The sequence below is a fragment of the Schistocerca piceifrons genome, chromosome 8 (assembly GCF_021461385.2).
Source record: "Schistocerca piceifrons isolate TAMUIC-IGC-003096 chromosome 8, iqSchPice1.1, whole genome shotgun sequence".
Taxonomy (NCBI): Eukaryota; Metazoa; Arthropoda; class Insecta; order Orthoptera; family Acrididae; genus Schistocerca; species Schistocerca piceifrons.
In genome coordinates this window covers 330,840,560-330,868,029 of record NC_060145.1, presented here as the reverse complement: position 1 = coordinate 330,868,029, position 27,470 = coordinate 330,840,560, and the positions used below count along the sequence as shown (strand labels likewise).

The 27,470-nt window shown below is 42.2% G+C and overlaps 1 protein-coding gene across 4 annotated transcripts in view; it reads right to left on the bottom strand.

Moving 5' to 3' along the window:
- Positions 1-27,470, bottom strand: part of LOC124711147 (palmitoyltransferase app-like) — a 156,975-nt gene that overhangs the window by 55,496 nt on the left and 74,009 nt on the right. For all 4 annotated transcript variants that reach the window (XM_047241043.1, XM_047241044.1, XM_047241045.1 and 1 more), the window contains exons 6-7: positions 13,279-13,396; positions 2,172-2,290 (exon numbers count right to left, since the gene is read on the bottom strand). In XM_047241043.1, coding sequence (XP_047096999.1) covers positions 2,172-2,290; positions 13,279-13,396 — 237 coding nt within the window. The remainder of the gene's footprint in view (positions 1-2,171; positions 2,291-13,278; positions 13,397-27,470) is intronic.

Genomic DNA, 27,470 nt, shown 5'->3' with positions numbered 1-27,470 from the left:
ATGGTTGTAGCCTATCCCCAATATTATTCAGTCTGTATATTGAGCAAGCAATAAAGGAAACAAAAAAAAAGTTTGGAGTAGGTATTAAAATCCATGGAGAAGAAATCAAAACTTTGAGGTTCACCGATGACATTGTAATTCTCTCAGAGACAGCAAAGGACTTGGAAGAGCAGCTGAACGGAATGGTCAGTGTCTTGAAAGGAGGGTACAAGATGATCATCAACAAAAGCAAAACGAGGATAATGGAATGTAGTCGAATTAAGTCGGGTGATGCTGAGGGAATTAGATTAGGAAATGAGACACTTAAAATAGTAAAGGAGTTTTGCTATTTGGGGAGCAAAATAACTGACGATGGTTGAAGTAGAGAGGATATAAAATGTAGACTGGCAATGGCAACGAAAGCGTTTCTGAAGAAGAAAAATTTGTTAACATCGTGTATAGATTTAAGTGTCAGGAAGTCGTTTCTGAAAGTATTTTAATGGAGTGTAGCCATGTATGGAAGTGAAACGTGGACGGTAAATAGTTTAGACAAGAAGAGAATAGAAGCTTTCGAAATGTGGTGCTACAGAAGAATGCTGAAGATTAGATGGGTAGATCACATAACTAATGAGGAGGTATTGAATAGAATTGGGGAGAAGAGGAGCTTGTGGCACAACTTGACTAGAAGAAGGGATCGGTTGGTAGGACATGTTCTGAGACATCGAGGGATCACCAATTTAGTATTGGAGGGCAGCATGGAGGGTAAAAATCATAGAGGGAGACCAAGAGATGAATACACTAACCAGATTAAGAAGGATGTAGGTTGCAGTAGGTACTGGGAAATGAAGAAGCTTGCACAGGATAGAGTAGCATGGAGAGCTGCATCAAACCAGTCTCAGGACTGAAGACCACAACAACAACAACAGTGATGAGGCAATTAGATTAGGAAATGTGAAACTGTGAGTAGTAGATTAGTGTTGCAGTGCTGGCAATAAAAAAAAAATAAATAAATAAAAAATTAAAAAATTGATGACGGGTGAAGTAGAGAAGATATAAAATGCTGATTGTCAGTAGAAATAAAAGCATTGCTTCAGCTTCTAATACCAATTTAATTGTTAGGAAATCTTTTCTGATGCTATTTCTCTGAACTGTAGCCTTGTACAGATATGGAATGTGAGTGATAAGCAGTTCAGAAAAAATAATACAATATTTTGAAATGTTGTGCTATAGAATAATGCTAAAGATTAGATGGGTAGGCTGTTTAACTAATAAGGAGGTACTGAATCAAACTGCAGAGAAAAGAAATTTATCAGACAACCTGACATGGACACATTCTGAGCCATTAAGGAATTGTCAACATGCTATTAGAGGGCAGTGTGTGGAGTAAAAATTGTAGAGGGAGACCAAGGCACGAACACAGTAAGCAGATTCAAATGAATGTACGTTGTGGCACTCATGCAGAGATGAAGAGGCATGCACAGGACAGACTAGCACGGAGAGCTACATCAAATCAATATTCAGACTGAAGACAGCAACAACAAAACCAACAAAAACACTCATGAAATGTACTGAGAACCCACACATGAATATAACATTAAATTAAAACTTTATCTGACTTAAGTAGCATTTGATGCTCTCTTTAACCATCACACTGAAAGAAATCAACAGACGGCAATGTCTTCATGTAGCAGTAACAGCATGGAGAACTGAAATAAGAGCTGTGAAATATTCACAATTTTGTTAGTGGTTAATTTAATGTAGATCACAATGAACAGTGAGCCATACATTATAATATTATTACCTCAATGTCAGTTAACATTATTCCTGGAGATGTAAGAATAATGGTATCCAACATTTGTAACTGTGGTGGAGAGAAAGCACACAGTGTTGGCAACTAGAAAAATAATTTTCCCAACACAGGTAACTGGTTATCACAACAACTGCAAATACTCAACAACTGCTAATACTCAACTACTAGTTCTTTACTCTGCCTGAAGGGTGACTTTCAGTGGTCCGTGCAAATAATTAGTTAGAAGTGAGAAGAGAAGGGATAGTGTAGATAGGGGTGAAGGGAGCAAAAATGTGGCAAACAACAACAATAACCAGAAGTATTTCAAAATGCTGAAACAAGACTGGACACTTCATCATACGTCAACAATACAACTAAAATAAGTATGATAGTTGTCACTCACTGATGTCTGAATGGCTTTCACACTGCCATAAGTTTTGTTGCTGTTTACAACAGTATCTCTGTCTTCAATGACCTTCATCTGTTCTGCTGCATACTCTGGAGTCACAATTCCTCGTCGATCTACAAATAAACAAATGACAACTCCATAATTTTTCTCATAATGAATGTTATATAACATCAGGCATGAGTAACATAACATTTATTTCTACACTCCTGGAAATTGAAATAAGAACACCGTGAATTCATTGTCCCAGGAAGGGGAAACTTTATTGACACATTCCTGGGGTCAGATACATCACATGATCACACTGACAGAACCACAGGCACATAGACACAGGCAACAGAGCATGCACAATGTCGGCACTAGTACAGTGTATATCCACCTTTCGCAGCAATGCAGGCTGCTATTCTTCCATGGAGACGATCGTAGAGATGCTGGATGTAGTCCTGTGGAACGGCTTGCCATGCCATTTAGACCCGGCGCCTCAGTTGGACCAGCGTTCGTGCTGGACGTGCAGACCGCGTGAGACGACGCTTCATCCAGTCCCAAACATGCTCAATGGGGGACAGATCCGGAGATCTTGCTGGCCAGGGTAGTTGACTTACACCTTCTAGAGCACGTTGGGTGGCACGGGATACATGCGGACGTGCATTGTCCTGTTGGAACAGCAAGTTCCCTTGCCGGTCTAGGAATGGTAGAACGATGGGTTCGATGACGGTTTGGATGTACCGTGCACTATTCAGTGTCCCCTTGACGATCACCAGTGGTGTACGGCCAATGTAGGAGATCGCTCCCCACACCATGATGCCGGGTGTTGGCCCTGTGTGCCTCGGTCGTATGCAGTCCTGATTGTGGCGCTCACCTGCACGGCGCCAAACACGCATACGACCATCATTGGCACCAAGGCAGAAGCGACTCTCATCGCTGAAGACGACACGTCTCCATTCGTCCCTCCATTCACGCCTGTCGCGACACCACTGGAGGCGGGCTGCACGATGTTGGGGCGTGAGCGGAAGACGGCCTAACGGTGTGCGGGACCGTAGCCCAGCTTCATGGAGACGGTTGCGAATGGTCCTCGCCGATACCCCAGGAGCAACAGTGTCCCTAATGTGCTGGGCAGTGGCGGTGCGGTCCCCTACGGCACTGCGTAGGATCCTACGGTCTTGGCGTGCATCCGTGCGTCGCTGCGGTCCGGTCCCAGGTCGACGGGCACGTGCACCTTCCGCCGACCACTGGCGACAACATCGATGTACTGTGAAGACCTCACGCCCCACGTGTTGAGCAATTCGGCGGTACGTCCACCCGGCCTCCCGCATGCCCACTATACGCCCTCGCTCAAAGTCCGTCAACTGCACATACGGTTCACGTCCACGCTGTCGCGGCATGCTACCAGTGTTAAAGACTGCGATGGAGCTCCGTATGCCATGGCAAACTGGCTGACACTGACAGCGGCGGTGCACAAATGCTGCGCAGCTAGCGCCATTCGACGGCCAACACCGCGGTTCCTGGTGTGTCCGCTGTGCCGTGCGTGTGATCATTGCTTGTACAGCCCTCTCGCAGTGTCCGGAGCAAGTATGGTGGGTCTGACACACCGGTGTCAATGTGTTCTTTTTTCCATTTCCAGGAGTGTATAATGACATGGTTGCATTGTATAAAATCATAATTTGATGTCTGAATAACGGACTTTTACAGCTGCTGAAGTTCTGTCAGACAGGGAATGAAATAGCAATCATTATTGTTATCTCTCTCTCTCTCTCTCTCTCTCTCTCTCTCTCTCTCTCTCTCTCTCTGTGTGTGTGTGTGTGTGTGTGTGTGTGTGTGTGTGTGTGAGAGAGAGAGAGAGAGAGAGAGAGAGAGAGATATATTGTGATTTTGATTTTTTTGGGCGGAGGGGGGGGGGGGGGGGGGGGGGGGGGGGGGGGTGTTTCGAGTGCCAGGGAGAGAAGATGACTTCGGTTTGTTGTAGTCTCACTGACCTTTAATGAAAGTGTGTGCCAGATTTTGTCAAATTATGGTTTCACCAACTTGTACTGAAATTTCATCAGTCTCAAAAGTTCTATATCACACTATAACCTCAAGTTCTCTTTTGTGCAACTTACAAAACTGAAAAACACATTCCATTAAAGAAGTTCCATAATTCTCACTTCCGTCCAATGCCGGAAGCCTGTATCTGCATTTGAAGAAATTCAAGAATTTTCTTTGATGCTAATTTAAGTAACAGGCAAATTTTGAATGTTCAATACTCCTTCAAAAAAAAAAAAGAAATTTTACTCATCAACTGCAGCTTCCCCTTCATGCAGAATACCATGTAATTATGATCACTATCAACTTATTCGTGCTATATTAATATTGCAGATTGCAATTTGGTGTGTCCAGTGGACTCTATTTTCCAGCGTTTCCTGGAACAACATATAGGCAATACTTTGCATTAGTTTATCTATTTAGACAATATAATTGTGATGACAACAGATCGAGGAAATCATTTACAATGTCTTTGCTACAACAAAGGACCAGTGTAGCAACTTTCACAAGCTGATTTTTTTACAGTATGAAGATCATATCCAGGGCAAATCATGGTCAAGAACCATGTGCGACCTCCAAGCTATTCACAATCTTCCTACACCTTGGAATCTTCATGAACTACAGGCAGTACTCGGCAAGTTAAATTATTTCACAGTCAATGAAGCTGTAACTGCCAAACCACCGATTAAGCTCCACATTGCTGTAGTGTGTCTTTTGAGCAAACTTTGGAACACAACAGTGCTTTCTCTGACCTCAGTCATTACTTGATCTGAATACATGACTTCACTGACTTCATTTCCGGTTGCCCCGTATTGTGGCATCTGACATGTATCAGCAAGTAATTGGTGTAGTGATACTCCATCATCTGTCACGTGAATCTGAGCGACCAGTTTCTTTTGTGTTAAAAGCATTATCAGCCCAAACCAAGTACTCACACAGAGAGGAGAGAGTTCTCCCTATTGCCTTTGGCATGCAAAAATTCCACGAACACCTTTCTGGCACTTCATTCAAACTAGTCACTAATCATAATCTCCTTGTTTGAGTCTTTGCCCCTGACTGCCACATTCCATAATGCTAAATGCCCAATGATTACAATGCTGGGCTCTCTTCTACTGTAACTACCAATATAGAATTTCATTTCAATCCTCACTATGCAGTGCCAATGTAGAAGACAAGATGAATCCTTAGACTCCTCTTCACAGCACTGCTGTTACATTGGAGAAGCTACCCCCACTGCCCTCACAGGTCTACCCCTGACAGAGCTGCAGGCTGCGGAATCAACAGCTGGTCTGAAAAATTCTAACCAAAACAACGGGAGGCCTAAAGCGTGTTCTCCATCTGCCATCAGCCTCGGGTACACAGAAGGTGACTGTGTGGTCAATCTACAAAGTCTTTCATCAGACTTCTTAACACTCCTCCACCAGGGAAATTTGCACCATCAGGGACATTGGTACGGCACCAGAGACTTGAAGTCTAACACTGTAGTATGTAGTGGCACAGAATGAACTAGAACATCATCAAAGTGTACACCACATCCCAGCCAGCATCCTGTCAGCAGTTTCAGTCTCAGCCATCACCTCAGGGTCCCTCAGATCACCTCCATGTGGACTTTGTGTTCACATTCCGGTCATTTATATCGACGATAGTGCTGAACGCATTGTCACCCTAACCATATGTGATTCAAATGTCCGCTCCACCTCAGTGGAAGCCATGACTACGCTATTAGGTCACACAGTCTAGATAGAAAGCCTTCTGGATGTCAAAATTCCGATCCTGTGTATTCAAGAGCTTCTGTGCCATTAATGGTATCTGCTATCTACCATACGTACCATTCAACCCCTCTACTAACTGTTTGAGAGAATGTTTTACACTGGACTTTCAAATTACACCATTCAGCCTTCAAGAAGCCAATTATACAGGGTGATTCAGCTGTCCCTATCAATCTCATTTTATGCAGCCTGCAATGTTATATGCAATTTTCATTAGTGACATGCGAGATTTTCATACACCCTCACTCACTACGCGGTGACTATTAGTCCTACAGAAAAAATAAATAGGACCTTATTTTGTAAGAAAATTGATGTAGTTAAATTTTGTACCAGGATACATTTTCACTGGACGCCATGGTTTTCAAGTTATTCAAGAAAAAACATATAAAAGTGACTTTCAAACGCACCTCCACCCCCACACACATCCCTCACCAGTCAGAATTTCTAGTGTGTTGTTTGTGGCACTCCCTCCTATTACTCTACAAAAATTTACAACTACAGGAACTATTCCCAATATTCAGCTTTTTTTGGTCTCTCTTGACTGGGCTATTACACTACCAGCACAGCTGGCTATTTCATTGACATTATTAATTTTAATGTGCCCATGAGGGTAATAAAGGAAAAATGACTTTTGTAAACTGTACACTAAAACTAATTACTTTGACAATTTGATCAAACTTAACCCTTACAACACAAGCACAATAGTTTTGCAGTCAGAATGCCTGACAATTAAGACAACGTAGTTGTTTGGTTTATGCTGTTAAAAGTCACAAAATTGTTAGGTAAAATTTATGCAAACATCAGTTTTACAATTTTCAAGTTCTCAACTAAGCCAGTGGTGTAATAAATCCAGTCAGTGAAGACCAAAAATTCAAATGTGGGAAATAATCTGGGCAGTCGCAAATTTTTGTACAGTCTTAGGAGGGAGTGGCACGAACAACATCCTAGATATTCTGACCAGCGGGGATTGTGTATGGGAGTTGGGGTGCATTTGCAGGTAACTTTTGTTATGTTTTTCTTGAACCTCTCAAAAACTACAGACTCTAGCGAAGACATATTCCACTACAAAATTTAGCTACATTAAATTTACTACAAAAAGATCCTGTTCGTTTTCTCTGCCGGACTAACAGTTTGTGCATAGCAGGGGGGGAGAATATGAAAATCTCGTCTGTTGTTAATGGAGACAAGATAGAACATTGCAGGTTGCATAAAACTACAATGGTAGAGACAGCTGAATCACCCTGTCACACAGCATTGACAACCTTTTTAATGACCTTCTACCCATTGGGAGTGTTGCATCATGAATTTCAGGGAGGCTTTTTCAACCAGACAAGCAAGATGAGAGCCAGCCACTGACTTAATTCTGTGGGTGGGTACTGCAATATTCTGTGCAGCACCTGCAATGCAACAATCTGCCATCAGTGTGTGACTGTGTTGCTACACAGTGCAGGAAAATGTCGGGTTTCCACAGCTGGCTACATGATGGGGGCCTAGCTCCTGTCATAATGCACCCAGTCAGAGGGAATGTCAATTCTCCCAGCTCTGCATTCCTTCTGTGTTGCCCATTCACAGGTGCAGTCTCAGCACCAGTTAAGAGTCGACTGTACAGCCCAGCTACTCCATCCTAACAGAGAAGTGTCACTAGCTGTCTGCAAGCCATCAGCTTTGGTAGTTCCTGACTTCAAACTGAATTTTCTGATGTGAGATCATCCAATGGCTGTCACTGCCTGACACTCCAGTCAACCTCCGGACATCCCAGGTTTAACATGGGGCCTCTCAGCTGTCACGGGCCACGGATGTGGCACACCAGTCCTGCCACCTAGCCACATTGTGCCGAGGAGGTGACAACTTGCACCAGCAAGGGTAGTGCCCACCAACAGCCACTGCCGTCTGCCCACTGCCGTCAACATTCTGTTTGAGAGGCAACAAATAATAAATAATGGTTTTTTTTAAGTAAACATTCTCGACTTGGTGCTCACCTTGCTGCTGTAGAACCCACACCACGTCTTCCCACACATACACCTCCACAGCAGAAAGTGGCTGTGCTGTAACAAGGTAACAAGGTGAAGAACCTAGTCAAGATATTCCACAGCACCAACCGTGGACAGCACTTCGTCTACTTCAGCCAGACGATCGGCATCTGTCACGTTTACCTGCCATTCCTTCCACATACAGAACTAAGGAAAAAAAGAAGGTCATGCCTGTTCATGGTGTATGCAGTGTCTGCACAAGTAAATCTAAAGCATTCGTATTTGGTTAGGAGCACAGCTTGCAGTGATTGTGCCAGAAATCATTGAATTTTGTGACAAATGATTTGAAAGTGTCACCATTTCTGTCAGAGCTCTTCCTGGGAGGTTAAATTTCATTTAGATGACAAGATCGACTCAGAGTGCTTTGAAAGTTTTGTAAATGATGTTTTTATGAGTGTATATCTTTTCCTAAGATTTTTCTGGCTCCTTTATACTTGGAAGTAGGACTGTTTGCCTCCTTGCAGTGAAACAATAATGGGTCTTCTGGTCTATGTATGCACTTTACACTACATTTATGGTCAGTTAGTCTTTACATTAGGGTTGCACAGACCACAGCCTGGAGGTCACTTATGGCCCATCATCGATCTGATGGCAGCCCACCCCTATTAGTTCTTGTACATTTTTTACTTATCTTTCATTTCCTCCCGGAAAGGTCAGGTCAGCCCACGTAAAATGTAGTTCTGTTGTGCTATGCCAGGCATTCGGCCATAGGGATCCCAATTCAGAATAATAACTTGTCTCTCAGCACATCATTTATGAACAATGTAGTTGTGATAACAGGTGCTGCACGTGGGTCTGCTGAGAATGACATTGATTAGTCATCAGTGATTTGTGTATTCCACAGTACACACTTTGTGTCAGTACGTTTTCTGCAACAAAGGTACAAAATTTTATGTATTTCTGTGGACCCATAAAGTGTTTACTTCATGATTATCAGTCAATAATAATATAGGAACAGTATAAAATTTCAGTAAAGTAAATATTTTGGGATACAATTTTTCTTTCTTAGTCCCCGCCACTCCCCAACCCACCCCTCCAGTGGCCCTTACATATTGACAGTGAGTGGTATGCATGCTGTGGTACTAACGAGTCTGTATGCCCCTGACTTACATCAAGTGCTGATGCTCTGCAAGGCTCCAGACATTTCGTAACAATTTCTAACAGCATTCACCCTCTGTATACAACTGTCATCTGCATACAGCCAGAAAGATTTACAAACAATGAGCAGTAATGGTCCATCAAGCTGTGAAGCATCATTTCTTTGATAAGTGTGAAGAACAAAGTGCGAATGGCAAATAACAGTTCCAACAAATGAGTAATGTATGGCTTTGGGAACAGATCACTTGCGTTAAAATTTTGATTAACTGCTTGGTTAAGAATTCACATAAATGTATATGTAAATTTCATGCCAATTGAAAGGATTATAATTCAACTAGCCATCTTATTATGTTGATAAACTGGTGAACTAATGAGGCATGGTGGTCTGGTGGGTGGAGCACTAGTCTCTGGTGTTAGAGCGCACAGGTTAATTCCCTGAATTTTTTTTTTTTTTTTTGGGGGGGGGGAGGGGGGCGGGGGCTGGTTTTACTTTGTTCCAGTCTATCCAGGATGACCCCCAAATCCATACAGACCAGTGTCAAAATGAGTACTGAAGATTTTCCTGTGAATAAAAGGCTGTTGGTACGAGAGGGCCATCACCTTTCCCCTTCCAGTGCCACAGTGCATAAAAGGGCTGCACTCTACCTGCAATCATGCTGATAATCAACTCACGCGCTTGTATCATAGACTGGGCACCTATATTCCAGCTTCTGAATATTCCACGGTCACTTATTTAAGGGAATACTAAGATGGTGGATGGTTCATTTAGAAAGTTCTGTCCTCCACGGGCAACCAGAATACACCAAAAAAAACCATTGTACTGAGGGACTGTTTGGCAGCTTCCATTAAGAAAAAGTGGTGTGAGGATCCTTACCAAGTATATCTACACGGGAACCTGGCTTCTATTCTGTGCCTACCAAGCTCAGGAAGAGGGACCACCTCCCCTGCCCCTATAAAAGAAACAAGGGTATCATCCTTAAAACTTGACAGTTCTGTTTGCATTGGGATAAGATGAGGGGGATAACACCACATGTCAGTCCTCCATGACTGAGGTAATAAAATGACAAATCTGATTTAATTTGCTGTCATTTTGCTTGTTTAGATCAATTTCTCCAAATTCGTGCAATCTGTGGATGTGATCTTGAATTGGTACACCAACATTTCGTGTTACTAAATGACAGGAGCAGCTAAAACTTTCTCCCTTTTTTTCCAGCATTAAAATACTCTACTGGCCATTCAAATTGCTACACCACGAAGATGACATGCTAGAGACACAAAATTTAACCGACAGGAAGAAGATGCTGTGATATGCAAACGATTAGTTTTTCAGAGCATTCACAAAAGGTTGGCACCGGTGGCGACACCTACAACGCGCTGACATGAGGAAAGTTTCCAACAGATTTCTCATACACTAACATCAGTTGACCGGCATTGCCTGGTGAAACATTGTTGTGATGCCTCGTGTAAGGAGGAGAAATGCGTACCATCACATTTCGAACTTTGATAAAGGTCGGATTGTAGCCTATCGTGATTGCCGTTTATCATATTGCGACATTGCTGCTCACGTTGGTTGAGATCCAATGACAGTAAGCAGAATATGGAATCGGTGGGTTCAGGAGGGTAATACGGAACGCCGTGCTGGATCCCAACGGCCTCATATCACTAGCAGTCGAGATGACAGGCATCTTATCTGTATGGCTGTAACGGGTCGTGCAGCTACGTCTTGATCCCTGAGTCAACAGATGGGGACATTTGCAAGACAACAACCATCTGCATGAACAGTTCGACGACGTTTGAAGCAGCATGGACTATCAGCTTAGAGACCATGCCTGCGGTTACCCTCGATGCTGCATCACAGACAGGCGTGCCTGCAATGGTGTAGTCAATGACAAACCTGGGTGCACAAATGGCAAAACGTCATTTTTTCGGATGAATCCAGGTTCTGCTTACAGCATCATGATGGTCGCACCCGTGTTTGGCGACATCGCGGTGAACGCACATTGGAAGTGTGTATTTGTCATCGCCATACTGGTGTATCATCTGGCGTGTTAGTACGGGGTGCTATTGGTTACATGCCTCAGCCAATTCTTGTTCGCATTGACGGCACTTTGAACAGTGGACGTTACATTTCAGATATGTTACAACCCGTGGCTCTACCCTTCATTCGATCCCTGCAAAACCCTACATTTCAGTAGGATAATGCATGACTGCATGTTGCAGGTCCTGTACAGGCCTTTCTGGATACAGAAAATGTTCGACTGCTGCTCTGGCCAGCACATTCTCCACATCTCTCACCAACTGAAAACGTCTGGTCAATGCTGGCCGAGCAACTGGCTCGTCACAATACGCCAGTCACTACTCTTGATGAACTGTGGTATCATGTTGAAGCAGCATGGGCAGCTGTACCTGTACACACCTCCCAAGTTCTGTTTGACTCAATGCCCAAGCGTATCAAGGCCGTTATTACAGCCAGAGGTGGTTTTTTCTCGGGACTGATTTCTCAGGATCTATGCATCCAAATTGCATGAAAATGTAATCACATGTCAGTTCTACTATAATATATTTGTCCAATGAATACCCGTTTATCATCTGCATTTCTTCTTGGTGATGCAATTTTAATGGCCAGTAGTGTACTTACAAAAAGGATCATGTTAGCTCTCTCTCTCCCCCTCTCTCTCTCTCTCTCTCTCTCTCTCTCTCTCTCTCTCTCTCTCTAGTGCCAAAGGAAAGAATCTGACTGCAACCACAACCTCACAACACTTTCCTGAGGAACACGGCACATTTATGGTCATGTCCTCCCATTAACGGACAGAACTGTACTAATGGTTTTAAGGGAGCAAAGAAACATGCCAACCACCTCAACTCCACTTCCAAAATCTTCTGTGTATTGAAATCAAATAGAGCATGTTGAGTATCACTTTATCATCAGCTGCAGAATTCATGTTTATTTCCACTGAGGAGATTCTCAGCTAAAAATTGTTGCCATAGAAGAAAAGGGGTCCCATAACTCTACAATAAATTAACACTAGTGAGGCTAATCTGTAGGTCTATGGTTCTGGATGTTTGATGTGAGATCCTACTTAAAGTAGTCAGGATAGTCTATGCCTTTTTTCAAAATCACAGAATGCTCTGTTGTTCAAGCACCTGACGGCTGACTCATTCTAAAAAAACAGCTAGTTATTCTGCTCTTATAACCCATTTGTTACTACAGTTCTTCCTTCTATCAAGTGACTTTCTTGGTGGTTAATTTTGGAAGGGATAATTGAATTATTCTGTCTCCATTTATCATGTTTCATTTTGGTACCTTCATGTTCAGTTGGAATCTGGGCAACTGATTTTCCTCCACTGACCAATTTTAAGCAGGACTTAAACTTCAAAAGTTCTGACCAATCTGTTGGTAATATCTCGTTCAAAGTTTTACTGAATGCATCTTTCACAGCTGTCTTGGCTTGTGTTTTGAATTTGTAGATTATTTTATTTATTTATTCAGAATGGAAGTCTGCTTTGAATTTGCCTTGCTGCTCTCTGCTTTCAGAGTAACTTTCCAATGTTGTTAATGAATCACAGTGGAGCCTTCATGAAGTTTATTTTCTTCATCCTGGCAAATATACTGTATGCAAACTAAACTGCCATCTTATTTCTTTGCTAATTGCTCCATCACCTGCCTAGAACGGGAGCTCCTAAATATGAACAAGTCCCTTCTCTGTGATAGTTATGACTGTGTACAAAGATCGAAGTCCCAACACATTAGGCAACTTATGATGAATCAGGAATCTTCTCAGCATTAGTCAACTCATCATACCTATTATTAAACAGCACAGGAACAATTGTGTAGCCATATCCATATTACTTTTCACCCAGAAATGCCTGACCCTGTTGCTGTCTGCAATTAACCTTTGTGTATAGCTAATCTTGAATAATCACATCATGTAATAGTGGACTTCATGAGATAGTCTACTGCTATACCGCAAACACATGATGTGTGAAGATCAAAATTACTCTCAGCCTTCAAAGTGTGCCCCCCCCCCCCCCCCCCCCCATCCTTTCTTTCTTCAATATTTGTCACTTCTATCTCGGAACATTCTAATGGCCATTAGTAGCAGCCAAATATTAATATGTATGCCATCAGGGCATTTCAATTAATGCTGCTGGAGCTAATGGAATCATAATTCATGTTAAAGGACTTACCAATTAAGCTAGGTGGCACAGGGCCACAGAGAACGTATAGGCAGTTTGAACACACGTTTCCTTGGCTGTAGGGGTTGAAGTTTTCCTGTCCTCGTTTGCTTGTGAAAGAGCCTTTGATCTGTAAAGTGAAAATGAATTATCTATCTATTTATTATGATTTAACAAGAAAATTTACAACTGTTTTCATTTATGAAACAAATATAAGGGATTAAGCATACTCTAAGCATCTTGCTGCATGAAAAGGCAAATTTCTTTTTCTTTATGGCATGTGAAGTAGTGAGCTAAAGAAACACCCTTCAAAAGACAAAAAAGTAGTCATGGGTGTTGAAATTTCTCTTACAATTTTGTTAGTATTTTGTATGCAAGGTACACCTACACAAGTATTGGCATAATTAGATCACTTTACCGAAACCCATATTCTGCATTTAGTGGCTGGCAGTTCATGAAAAACAAATCAGAGCAGCCACTATTGGAATTGGAATTGTCCTGTCCTACGCTAACCTTTCCATGCGCCACTTGGAAGAAGAACTGACCCAGAAGCTAGTCCTCTTTGACTTAGTACAGATTTATCAATGATATCTTTGTGGAATGGACTCGTGATTAAAATGAGCTGCTTCACTTACTGCAGTAAATTAATTCCTTATCTCAACTCAAATTCACATGTTCCTCTTCAAAACCCAAATATTGAGCGCCATCTCATTAAAGCTCACATCCATACCTCGGTCCACATAAAACCTTCCAACAAGAAACAATACCTGGATTTTGACTGTTCCCATCCCTTCCATATTAAATACTCTCTTCCCTACGGTCTGGGCATTCACAGCCAACATACCTGCTCCACCAACGAATTCCTCAACACATACATCAATAACTTCACCTCTGCTTCCCTCCCTCTCTTTCCTCTGCAAACGAAATCTGCTGGGCATTATCACCCTCTCATACTCTGGCTAATGCAGCTCCCACTCACAAAAGACTCAGAAGCATCCCCTTGTCATCTGGTACCAACCAGAGCTTGGACACCTCGATATTTTACTCCACCAAGGCTATGACTTTCTTAAGTTAGAACCTGAAATGAGATCCTCTCCTCCTCATATCATCCCCACATCACTCACTGTAGTCCTACGTTGACCTCTGACATCCCTTTTAAACCATATGACATTCCCAGACCAGACCATTATCCCTAGTTATTCTGCTCTTATAATCTATCTGTTACTACAGTTCTTCCTTCTACCGAGTGACTTTCTTGGTGATTTAATCCCTTCAATTGTTCCTGATGTAAATCCCACTCCATTCAGGACCAATAGCTTACTCCAGCTCCTCCACTAGTAAATCCCACAACATAAAAGATGAAGCAACATTTGAAACTTTGCATACTGTTTACCAATTTATGCATGATCACTTCACTTCATGGCATTTTATACAGATCTTTATTTACTTTTTTATGTACACTATTCCTTTCCACCACTCCTTTTGCCCCCTTCCTCCTCCTCCACCATCTTCACTTAAGTTTTTAAATGGACTATTCATTTCAATTCCCATTTCTCCTCCTCTGTCCCGCTTTTGTTTCTCAGCCTGTCATTATATTGTCTCTGGACTGAAGCTGGCAGTGTGCTTACCAATATACCATCTTAGTGATTTCAATTTTAAAAGTGTCTATTGGCAGTACTAAAATTTCAAATACTGAAGGTAAGTACTGGCCAGCCACAGTGTCTCTTTCTAACTTTAAAGCTGATAAAATTCCACTCATCTGTGTTCATATTTTCCATTATAACAATACAAGACTACATGAACACGCTGGATGATGTGGATAGAGAATAACTGATAAAACACCATGAAAACTTGTTTTAAAAAAGCCATGCATAAATAATTAATTTTTAAGTACATCAGTTTTCCCTTACCTTTCAGCTTTTTACAGCTCTACATGTGTTGGAAAAACTGGTGGTATCAAAAGCGTGGCGACATACATCCGAACACCCCCAAAACCATACGTTTTCCATATTAGGTGCATTGCACTGCCAGGAACTGCATATCAGCGAACTCAGTAGTCTTTAGACATTATGAGAGAGCAGAATGGGGTGCTCTGCAGAACTCATGGAGTTCGAACATGGTCAGGTGATTGAGTGTCACTTGTGTCATATATCCGTACACGGGATTTCCACACTCATGAACTTCCCTAGGTCCTCTGTTTCCGATGTGATAGTGAAGTGGAAATGTGAAGGGACATGTACAGCACAAAAGTGTACAGGCCAACTTCGTCTGTTGACTGACAGAGACTGCCGACAGTTGAAGAGGGTCGTAATGTGTAATAGGCAGTCATCTATCCAGACCACCACACAGGAATTCCAAACTGCATCAGGATCCACTGCAGGTACTATGACAGACGGGAGGTGAGAAAACTTGGATTTTATGGTCGAGCAGCTGTTCATAAGCCACACATCATGCTGGTAAATGCCAAATGACGCCTCACTTGGTGTAAGGAGCATAAACATTGGACGATTTAACAGTGGAAAAACATTGTGGGGAGTGACGAATCATGGTAAACTATGTGGCGATTCGATGGCAGGGTGTGGGTGTGGTGAATGTCTGGTGAATGTCATCTGCCACTGTGTGTACTGCCAACAGTAAAATTCAGAGCCGGTGGTGTTATGGTGTGGTCGTGTTTTTAGTGGAGGAGGCTTGCACCCCTTGTTGTTTTGCGTGGCACTATCACAGCACAGGCCTACATTGCTGTTTTAACACTTTCGCTGCGGCTGAAGCTTATAAGTGTCACAACAAGCCACGAGCCAGTGTGGCTGACGCTTATAAGCGTCTGCGCTCACTGTCGGATTACTCAGTCTAGTTGCTGCACCTAAGCTAGCATCAAGGTGTGTAAACTTTTGTTTTGTGTGGTCAGTTATCGAACGTATATTGTTCGTAATGGTGGCTAATGAACAGATATCTGGACCTTCCAATGTGAAAAGGAACAGGAAAAGTGTTGAACTGACAGAAGAACAGTTACTTAGAGTACTAGACGACAGTTATTTTCTGTGTACTGAGGACGAGGTATACCACGGAGATTGTCATTTAGAGGCTGCAGAAGAATTGCAGAGTGATGATAGCGTGGAAGCACAGCACCACTTTCACATCTGTTTCATGACAGTTCTGAATCTGACGAGATGGATCATGACGATTGTGTGGAAATTGATGATGAAAAAGAGCCTGACCTGTCACACGAAGATAATTTAGGTGAGTCCTGGCATAAAGAACCACATAATATGCAGTATCACCCATTTACAAAGGAAGAAGTTTTGCAAATTCATCCTGCTGGTAATTCTCCTATGGATTTCTTCAGATTATTGCTAACAGAGGAATTATTGCAACTTGTAGTTGACGAAACGAACGATAACGCAGTCAACATATTGCTGAGCAAAAATACAAAAGAGAGATCTAGGATCTGTAAATGGAAACCTCTAAGTATAGGCAAATTACTAGTTTTCCTGGGAGTTTCGTTACATATGGGTAACATTAAATATCCGCAATTACAAGACTACTGGAAGAAAGAACCGCTGTTTGAGAATAAAGGAATAGTGATGAGTATCAGCAGAGACCGCTATTTGATCATATTACACTCTCTGCATTTTGCAAAAAATCCAGTTCCAGAAAACCCGAAACCAGACAATCGTTGATATAAGATACGATCTACATCGGATTATTTTAACACAAGAATGTCTTAAGTGTATTACCTGGGAAAGGATTTATCAATAGATAAATCAATGATTCTTTGGAGGAGAAGATTGTCATTTAGACAATACATAAAAAGCAAATGTACCTAATAAATATGGCATTAAGATGCACATGCTCAACAATCCAGACGGTTTCATAAATAAGTGCGCTGTGTACATGGGAAGTAGTGGAGATATGGGGGGAAAAGGTCACACTGAAAAGGTCATTTTGCATTTGATGGCAGAAAAGCTGCATGTTGGTCATCACATTTCTTTGAACAATTATTATAATAGTTTTCATTTAGCTACAACTATGTTGAACCTAAAAACACTTTCCACAGGAACTCTGAAATTAAACAGGAAATATACCACCGAAGGCGTTGTATCGGCACAACTTGGGAGAGGAGAGACAATTGCATGGTATTCTAATGGAGTTTTGATTGGAAAAATGGAAGGATCGATGAGAGGTTTCCTACATTTCCACAGAACATCTAGATGTTATGGAGCAAGTGACGAAAGCGCACCAGCAAATAGTCACAAAACCTTTGTCTACGATTAGGTACAATGTGTGTATGTCTGGGACTGATAACCAAGATCAGATGGTTGAAAAAACTATTCTTTTATGTCATTGACATGCTAGTTTTCAATTCTCAATACCTGTACAGCAAATACTCAGGAAATAAAATGACGTCGTACAATTACAGAATGAACATTATAAAGGGCTTCCTTCCAACAATGGACGTTCCACAAAATGTGAGCAAGAAACATAAAAAACAAACAAACACATGTTGTGCAAAAGCAGGAAGCTACTGCAGGGTAGAAGCAAGTTATGAAAAGTGGTGTAAGAAGAGCGCGGAACAAGGCAAGCACACTGATACACCATACAAGTGTACAATCTTACCAGACAAACATGGATACTGCTTGAACTGCTGTATAATTTCCCATAAGTAGCAAAAACGCGATAATATCGAGGAAATTCTGATTATCAAAGACAACTTCTTTTATTTCTTTTGACATTGCATGGTTTCATTTTATGACATAAAAGATTAGAACTTTTTTTCACGACTACTCAGAAAATGAGGTTTTCTTTTGTGTTAAGTCGACTTATTTCTTATTGCGTTGTAAAGTGTTCACTTCAGCTTTTTGCGAAAGAATTTGTTGTGCTAAATTTGTTTTAATAGCACCGCAATTGAAGTGATGGGAGACATGAGAGAAGCCTCCATGTAGGGTGTGTTTCGCTTACTATCTACACATCCGGGCGTCCCCTGGGCATCTATGATAAATGTAGACAGCTAATTCTCTCATACCAGGAGCAAACATGCTACTAAATTGACGACCTCTATCAGAGTCAATCTTAAAAATGCACATTTGAAGTAAATATAATTTCAAATGAATCCAGTTTCCTGTTTACTTTTTCTTCTTAAGAATTTGCATTTTGGAATCCAAATTTTTCCTGAATGCAGTGGATTTGTTACTTGTTTGAACTGTATTTTTTGTTACATTATCAACAAATCACGAACATTTGAATGACACCTGTGAGCAGCAAACAGACTTCAAAACCTGACCACAATACAGTCGAAGCTTATTTAAAGTAATGCACCTAAGATGTCACCATTAAGTCAGTATAGAACATGATCCTACAGATCTTACAAGGTCTTGATGTCAGCCTGTAGCTCAGGTGTGCTTAGGAGTGTCGTCTCCGAGCGGTGCCTGCCGTTTCAGTGTTACCGGCCCGCACTCTAGCATTACCAGCCCGCAACCGCACGTTGCTGGGCCGCACTGGAGAGTTGCGCGCCTGCACCGATGTCGCAGTGAAAGTGTTAAGCACCTTCTTGCTTCCCACTGTTGAAGAGCAATTGTGGGATGGCGATTGCATCTTTCAACACGATCAAGCACCTGTTCATAACGCACGGCCTGTGGCAGAGTAGTTACATGACAATAACATCTCTGATCACTGTAATGGACTGACTTGCCTGCACAGAGTCCTGACCTGAATCCTATAGAACACCTTTGGGATGTTTTGGAACACCAACTTCGTGCCAGGCCTCATCGACCAACATCGATACTTCTCCTCAGTGTAGCTCTACATGAAGAATGGGCTACCATTCTCCAAGAAACCTTTCAGCACCTGGTTGAATATATGCCTGCAAGAGTGGAAGCTGTCATCAAGGCTAAGGGTGAGCCAACACCACAATGAATTCCAGAATTACTGATGGAGGGCGTCACAAACTTGTAAGTCATTTTCAGCCAGGTGTCCAGATACTTTTGATCACATAGTGTATGTAATCTCATTATTCAAACATAAAGATAGGAACAATTCTGAAAACTATTAAGGGCCAACCTGCTGAACACTCTAGACAAATTTTAGAATAAGATTTTGTATAATACTGTGAAAAGTATACAGACTGAGGTGTCTGTTAAGTGAAGAACAAATCAGGTTTGGCAGATGCAGCATTTGTGTTAAAGCAAATAATTAAAAAAAAAGAAGGAGAATGGAATAGAGGCTCTCACTATTCAGTTGTTACCTTTACTGACTTTATAGAAGCATTTTATAATGTTAATAAAGAACATCTACGTAGAAAAAGGTTACCTATTACATCTGGTAGACTTTCTAAGAAGCCTCAACAAAATTACACCATCATGGGAAATTTAATGGCAAATAAACACAACCTACTGAAATTTTCCCGGCGTATTTCTTCTTCTAATAATTTCCGGGTATGCAGCCGGATCCCGTCGACATTCTGCCACGATATTTCGGCCCAGAGACGTTCGGCCATCATCAGGTGAGTACACAACCACTGAAGAGCCCAGGTGCAGTCGCGGTATTTATGCCGAATCTCGGCATAAATACCGCGACTGCACCTGGGCTTTTCAGTGGTTGTGTACTCACCTGATGATGGCCGAACGTCTCTGGGCCGAAATATCGTGGCAGAATGTCGACGGGATACGGCTGCATACCCGGAAATTATTAGAAGAAAAAACACAACCTATATCGACAAATAAAGGCATATGAGCTGGCTGCAATGTGTTACCTGGATCTAGCTAAGTGATAGTAGCTTACACAGCTGGTTAGCACAGGAATGCAGTGTTTTATTTAAATTGTTCTAGTGCAGGAATTACTTGTTCAAAATTAATTAAATTTCCAAGAATTGTTAACAATAGACATTTATTATGTTTAAAAACCACATCATCAATAAAAATGAACTTTCAATGTGGTACACTCTGAATAAATCTACAAAACAAAGTTCTACGCTGCAGTCGGTTCCTGTGAGTTTTCAGCTGTTCTGTTGTGAGAGAGAGTCTGAAATTTATAAGTACATCTTTCTTTGTCTTTTCAATATATTCATAAACAATGCTGGAAATTTGCCAGAAGATGGAAAGAAAGAGTAGACTTCTGAAATATCAATATAACACTGCAATCTTATGCAGCAAGAAACCTGTGAAGATTTTATTCCACATTTTGTGATTAAGAATCAGAAAAAAGTTCCATGGTGACAAATCTGTGAAATACAGTGGGTGGGAGACTGATTCAAAAGTAAGTTTCTGCACGTTTATCCTTACAATGCGTGAGTAGGCATATTATCTTGATGTGAGAACACTTATTGTGCTTCAACAAACTTTGAAAAATAATCAAATAATTTGCTATAATTTGAACCAGCACTGCTTTATCCATTACATAATAATCAATCACAGTGCTACATTGTGCTTCATAACATACCATGATTACATTTCCCATTTAGTAGTCTTCTAAATATCTTCACATAACACGTTATAAATTTTTCTCCTTGCACGAGAACAGTTTGCTGTTCCTGATTTTTTTCTGACTTGCACACTTCCCAACAAACATCTTAGCAATGCATCAGCACAACATCCCTGTACTTATCTCAAAAAGTGGTGTTGCCTGTCATCAATTGATGGCAGTGCAATACAGTTTTACTTGTGAAACTGTAACTGGTGAATACATGGTCAGTTTACAGCCAGTGCAAATGCTAGGAATATCTGAGTACAAAGAGAGGCAAAAAGATTGCCCGGCCCAAATAATTTAGTGTCCAAGAACAGAAAATTGTACATGCTCAAGTTCAGAAATGCCAGTGTTCACAACTCTGGTTATTTCTGCAGCTTCAGCCTTGTGTTTGCATCATGAAAAACAAACAATATAATAGATAGGATACAGTACACATCAAGATTAATTGCAATTTAACTCATCGCATCATTTCTTTCGAAAATCATTATTAGAGCACATAGAAATGGTTGAAATATATGGATTTCATGCTGGTAGAATTACCACAATGACGAGCGTTTCACATCTGTTTCAAAGGCTGAGTGGGTCGGCTGACAGTTTATAAATGTAAAGCATGAGCATTCAAATCTAGCTAGAGTCAAGTGTGGATTTTTTTATTTAGACCTGTGCAGATAATACTTTGAACCTTAATTTGTTTCAAATTGTTCAGCTGTAGGCATTTCTAGGTTCCACGTTCTTTTGTAAGATTCCATTTTATTGAAGTCTAATCTTTAAACAAACAGACAAATGGTCATAGCAAAAATATTGAAAATGGATGTATTTATTTTTAATTACTTCGACCACTGCCTGGTGTCACAACAGGTTTCAGCTAAGAGAAGTGTACCAGCTGATTGGCATACATCATACACCTGCATCAAAATGGCTGATGTGAATTTACGAGCAAATTATTTCTCTTTAAAAACTGTGTTAGTGCATCTGATGCAGTATGTCATTATGGCGTTGATATTTCCACAGCAAGGAGATGGATTATAGCTCCTGGGAAGATGTTGATTGGAGGAAAGTCATTTTGTCTGATGACTGCATGACTGAGATCATGAGTAGGGGTCCTGTTCTTGTTTACTGTGGAGATGGGTGACAATATGATGCACACTTTGTGCCCACATGCACTAGAAGCGGACGAATAAGTGTGAAATGTTGGGTCCGGATGTCTTACATGGGTGCAAGAACATTAGAACGTATCCAAGTCAAGTTCAATTCAGCACACTATGAACATTTCCTTGAAAATATAATCATGCCTGGAGCTCGATTTTGGTACACTGAAGAATGTCTCACTTATCAACATGATAATCATCCATCAGACACTAGCATTAGGATTTGGAGCTGGTTTCAAAGGAGGGAGAATATTATCTGTCTTCTGTGGCCAATCCTATACAGCATTCATGTGCTCAGCTCAAGAATAATATATGGGGCAATTGGCCAAACCCACCTCCAGGAACTGTGAAAGCCCTATGGGATTTAGTCCATTCTTCATGGGAGAGAACTGCCATGGATGAGGACTTTTTCGACAGACTTGTCAATTCTATGCCTTGAAGGATCCACACTGTTCTTGATGCCAATGGCATGTGGACAAAATACTGAAGCTATACATAGCGTACTCTTCATTTTATTTTATTTCATTTTTCTGTAAAAGGCCTACATAGTTATAAGGCCAACAATATTAATTTCAAAATACAAATCTACTTGCTACTATATTATTTACATAAGCTCCAAAAGCTTGTAAAAGTTAAATCTTTTTGTGTGTGTGTTCACTTGCCGCTGCTTGGTGAGTAGATTTTTTGTCCATTCGCTTACATTATCTTATCAATAACTGATTATTTTCTTTGTTGAAAACCATAATTAGTTATTTACTGAAGAGAATATTGAAAAAGTAATACAGGGTGTACACGTGGACAAGGAAAAAAATTCACGGCTTTTTCCCGGTTAAAAAATAAACTTCCTTCCACGTGAAAATATGCTTTCTCTGTGTTAAGTGACAGTATACTTTCCCTCGGGATCGTAAAACTTATCAATCCATTGAATGGTTAAGGTTTCATACATCAGTGTAGAACTTCCCACCAGTTTAGGAAACAAACTCAGAAAAAAATGCGTTTTGGAAAGATATTCGATTTGCAGCAACATGTAAGCTGCATATTTCCGTATTACGAAAGTATGTAGTTGATTTCAACCAAACACAGAAGGGTAGTTTCCGAAGCATTGAAATTGAGATCGCCATGTGCTTTTGTGAGCCAATCATACCTCACGCCACGTGATCTTGTCAGCCAATAATAGCAGATATTCATCGCGTTGACATGGGGCTCCCAAAACCTGTGTGCCATCTCTGGCACACAGCGCCCTATCTTTGACTCTTATTTCTTTGAACTACTTTTGTTCTATGTCTTCTCTCGGCATGCAACTTGTGTTCTGCCATGTTTGTTCTTTCTGTCTCAGTGTTTAATAAACGTATATATGAGACTTCGTGTGTGTTATTACCGACTAACCATACGTGATAACCACAGTGGTGACCCCAACATCTTTGTCGCGTGATCGCAAGTTATTTTGTCCTTGTTTTCGTCATTAACGAACTTCGGGTGCCAGCCCACATTGTTCTCACCACAATGGATCTATCAGTGTCTTTCTGTGCTAGTGCCACGCACCCTATTAATAGTGCTTGTGACCATGAGTGGTCAAGTGTACCTAATGCACGTTTGGTTCACAGTGAACAATTATTTACCCCCAGCTACACCAGCGGCCATCTAACCTTAACAGGCTTAACATGGCCACCATCTAGTGTGACAGCACAACAATGGCCACAACATGGACAGTGCACGCCGCCTAACAACATTGTGGATGATCATCCAGACGTTGTGGTTTATCCCTCATCTACTCTGGTACCTTCGGGTCGCTTCGACGTGCAGATGAAGTTCCAGAACTTTGATTCGAACATTTCTACGCATAGGGTAGCAAATTCTTATATGCCTATAGTCAAACCCCCCCACTCACGCACTGCCTACGCCGCCCCGGTTCAGCTAGGTCAGTGAACCAACTTGCCTGCGGATCCCTTCCTGACCCCTCTTGACAACTTCCCTTTGCAAGTAATGGCAGTCGTCATAAGATTTGCACCACAGATGGCCCACCTGTACGTTACAGGGCCAGACGCCTTAATGCTTCCAAACTTTTGCACGCCAAGGAAATCGTTCAAGATTTGTTGGCTTCAGGCATGCTTCACCCTTCCAATAGCAACTGGTCTTCACCTATTCACCTTGTTCCTAAAAAGGACAGCACCTTACGCATGTGCAGGGACTACAGGTCCATTAATGCTCACACCATTATCGATAACTACTCAATTCCTCATATCGAGGATTTCAAGCAATTACTACATGGTTCTAAGTTTTTCTCTGTTTTAGATTGTTCCAAGGCGTACCATCAAATTCCTATGCATCCACCGCATATTCCGAAGGTTGTCATCATCACACCCTTCGGCCTATTTGAATACTGTTACATGCCTTATGGATTGAAAAATGCTGTGCAGACTTGGCAGCAGTTCATTGATTCCATTTTGCTACCTCTACCATTTGCTTACGCTTACTTAGATGATATACTGATCTTTTCCTCCTCTGCTGAGGAGCATAACGTTCATCTCGATGCAGTCTGTTCACCCCTTGCTGCCAATGGCATAGTAATGAATCATAATAAATCTCAACTCTGTTCCACATCAGTTACCTTCCTAGGCCATAATGTCTCTGCCGATGGCCTCCGACCGATGAGTTCTTGTGTCGAAACCATACTTGATCTTCCTCTTCTTGAGGATTATGCTCTGCTCTGTCGTTTTCTGGGTATGGCAAACTTTTACTGCCGCCATATTCCTCAAGCTGCCTCCGTCCAAATGGTCCTCACTGACACCCTCTCCAGCAAAAACACCACAGGGAAACAGAAGCTGGACTGGACCAAACCCACACTCGACACCTTTGGTAACCTTAAAACTGCCCTTGCCAAATCCGTTACACTTGCCCACCCTGACCCAGAGGCCCAAGTTTCTATCACGACTAATGCGACTGACTCAGCTGTGGATGCTGTTTTACAACAGCACACTGCGAATTAAATGCAACCACTCCACTTCTTTTCCAAGAAACTAAGACCCAGTGTAAGTGGTCGGTTTTCGATCGTGAGCTCCTCACTGTGTATAAGGCAATTAAACATTTCCGTAGTGACCTCGAGGGGTGACCTTTCACGATCTACACAGATCACAAGCCACTCGTGGATGCAATTCGTAACCTGCCTAAGGACCTTCCGCCAAGGCATTTCCACCTTATGGACTACGTCCGTCAGCACTTTTCTGACGCGTGCTATATCCGTGGTGCAGAGACTGTTGTGGGAGACTATCTTTTCCGCATCTGCATGCTAGCCGCATCACTGCATCTGGAAGAGCTCGCCTGACTTCAGGCCGAAGACGATGATATACAGCGAATAATATCAGACAATGAGTCATTGCTTTCTGTACAACTCCATATCCTACACGGATCAACAATCACTGTCCTTTGCGACACCCCTACTGGCACTCCCCAGCCCCTGGTTCTTATCGCCCTTCGTCACGAAGTCTTTACTGCTTTGCACGGCCTGGCCCAACCTGGAACGTGAGCAACGATGCGGCTGGTTACTGAGTGCTTTGTCTGGCCCGGCGTGAAGCACAACTGCCGCATTTGAATCCGTACTTGCATAGCAAGGTCGGCAGGCACACTCAACCTCTGTTGGGCAAATTTTACATTACAAAGGGGTGTCTTTGGCACGTTCACATCAATGTTGTTGGCCCCCTACCAAGGATTACAGATACATCTAATCGATCATCGATCGCGACCCACTGGGTCGAGGCAGTCACGGCTGAGACCATCACTCGTTCTTTCGTCTCGGCATGGGTCGCTCATTTCGGCTGTCCCCTGTCTCTCATGACTGATCAGGAATGACAGTTCGAGTCCATCCTCTTTGCACGACTGTGCGAACTCTGCGATGTTGCCACATTCCACACCACAGCTTACCACCTGCAGGTGAACGGATTAGTCGAACAGTGGCACTGCACTCCCAAGGCCGCGCTTTAATGTGCCCCATTGGCTTCTTGTCCGAGGTACTCCATTAGGTCCTGCTAGGCATTTGGTCGGTCTATAAAGAAGACTAGCACGTATCGCTCGCCGAGATTCTATACGGTGAACCCCTCTCCCTTTCGGCAAAATTCGTGGAGGACTCACCGTCAGCCAAAACCGTGGATCTTCCTGCTCTGGTTGAATGGGTTCGTGTGCACATTGCATGCCTCCGCACCCTTCTTCCACGCCCTCACTCCACCCCACCTGTGTTCGTCCGTAAGGACCTTGGTTTGTGTGAATTTGTGATGTTGCGCAATGACACTATGCAAACAACCTTGCAGGCACCTTATTCAGGCCCTCACGCGTGTTACATGGGGTACGAACACATTTGTAATCCACCTACATGGGTGACCACAGACTGCGTCTGATAATAACATGAAATTGGTGTGGTCACTCACCGACCTGCCTCCCGATGCTGCTGCCCTGCCACCGGATGCTCCCAACCTGCCTTGACTCTTGCAGCGTAGTTTCTGAAGCGCACACTTCTCGCGATGGCCGCCGCCTACAACCGCTGCGCTGGCATGAAGATTATGAATTCGAGTGATGAAGTTCCACCCGTCGTGCTGCGCACTACCAGGGGGATGGGGGGGCTCTGTAGCATCTCTGGCACAGAGCACCCTATCTTTGAGTCTTATTTCTTTGAACTGCTTTTGTTCTATGCCTTCTCTCGGCACGCAACTTGTGTTGTGCTATTTTGTTCTTTATGTCTTGGTGTTTAATAAATGTATAAACGATTCTTAGTGTGCGTTATTACCGACCAACCATATGTGATAACCACACCTGATTTTGTAAATTGATCTCCCAATACTGCTCCTGGGTGGTCAGGTAATCACTTCAAAATTGATTCTGGAAATCCGCTTCTGTTTGCCTGTTTTCCAGTTCCACAATCTATTTTCGCTGCCATGTAAAAGCAGCTGGTATTGAAACGTGCTCGGACTGTCAGGTTTTGTCTTGTTCTTAAAAATTTCGGCCAATATTGCTGGAGTGGCTTTTTGACCAGTGAAGGATAAGTAGAAATATTAGACTGAAGCTGTTTACAACCTTGTCTAACTGAAGAGAAATAGCAATTGTGCTGGCTAAATCATAAACTACACCTGCTGTTTTCCAGGTGCCATAGTTAACTGGGTTAGCAAATCTGCTTCAGACCTTAACACGCAAACGAAACAGTGAAAAACAGATTCCAAAACTTGGTTTTCGTCTTTCAGAAGATGTGTTGCATATCAAAGTAGTGATTCAGAGCATAGGACACGTGATGTAATTAGCCTGTAGCAATGTCACTATGCAAACACAGATAGGAAAAGTTATTGATTTAAATTAATGTGCATAGAGTAGCTACAAGAAAAGCTGATGTTTCACATATAATATTTGTCTTTTTTGCAGGTGTTACACTTAAGAGTTATCATACATCTACATCTACATTTATACTCCAGAAGCCACCCAACGGTGTGTAGCGGAGGGCGCCTTACGTGCCACTGTCATTACCTCCCTTTCCTGTTCCAGTCGCGTATGGTTCGCGGGAAGCACGACTGCCAGAAAGCCTCCGTGCATGCTCGAATCTCTCTAATTTTACATTCATGA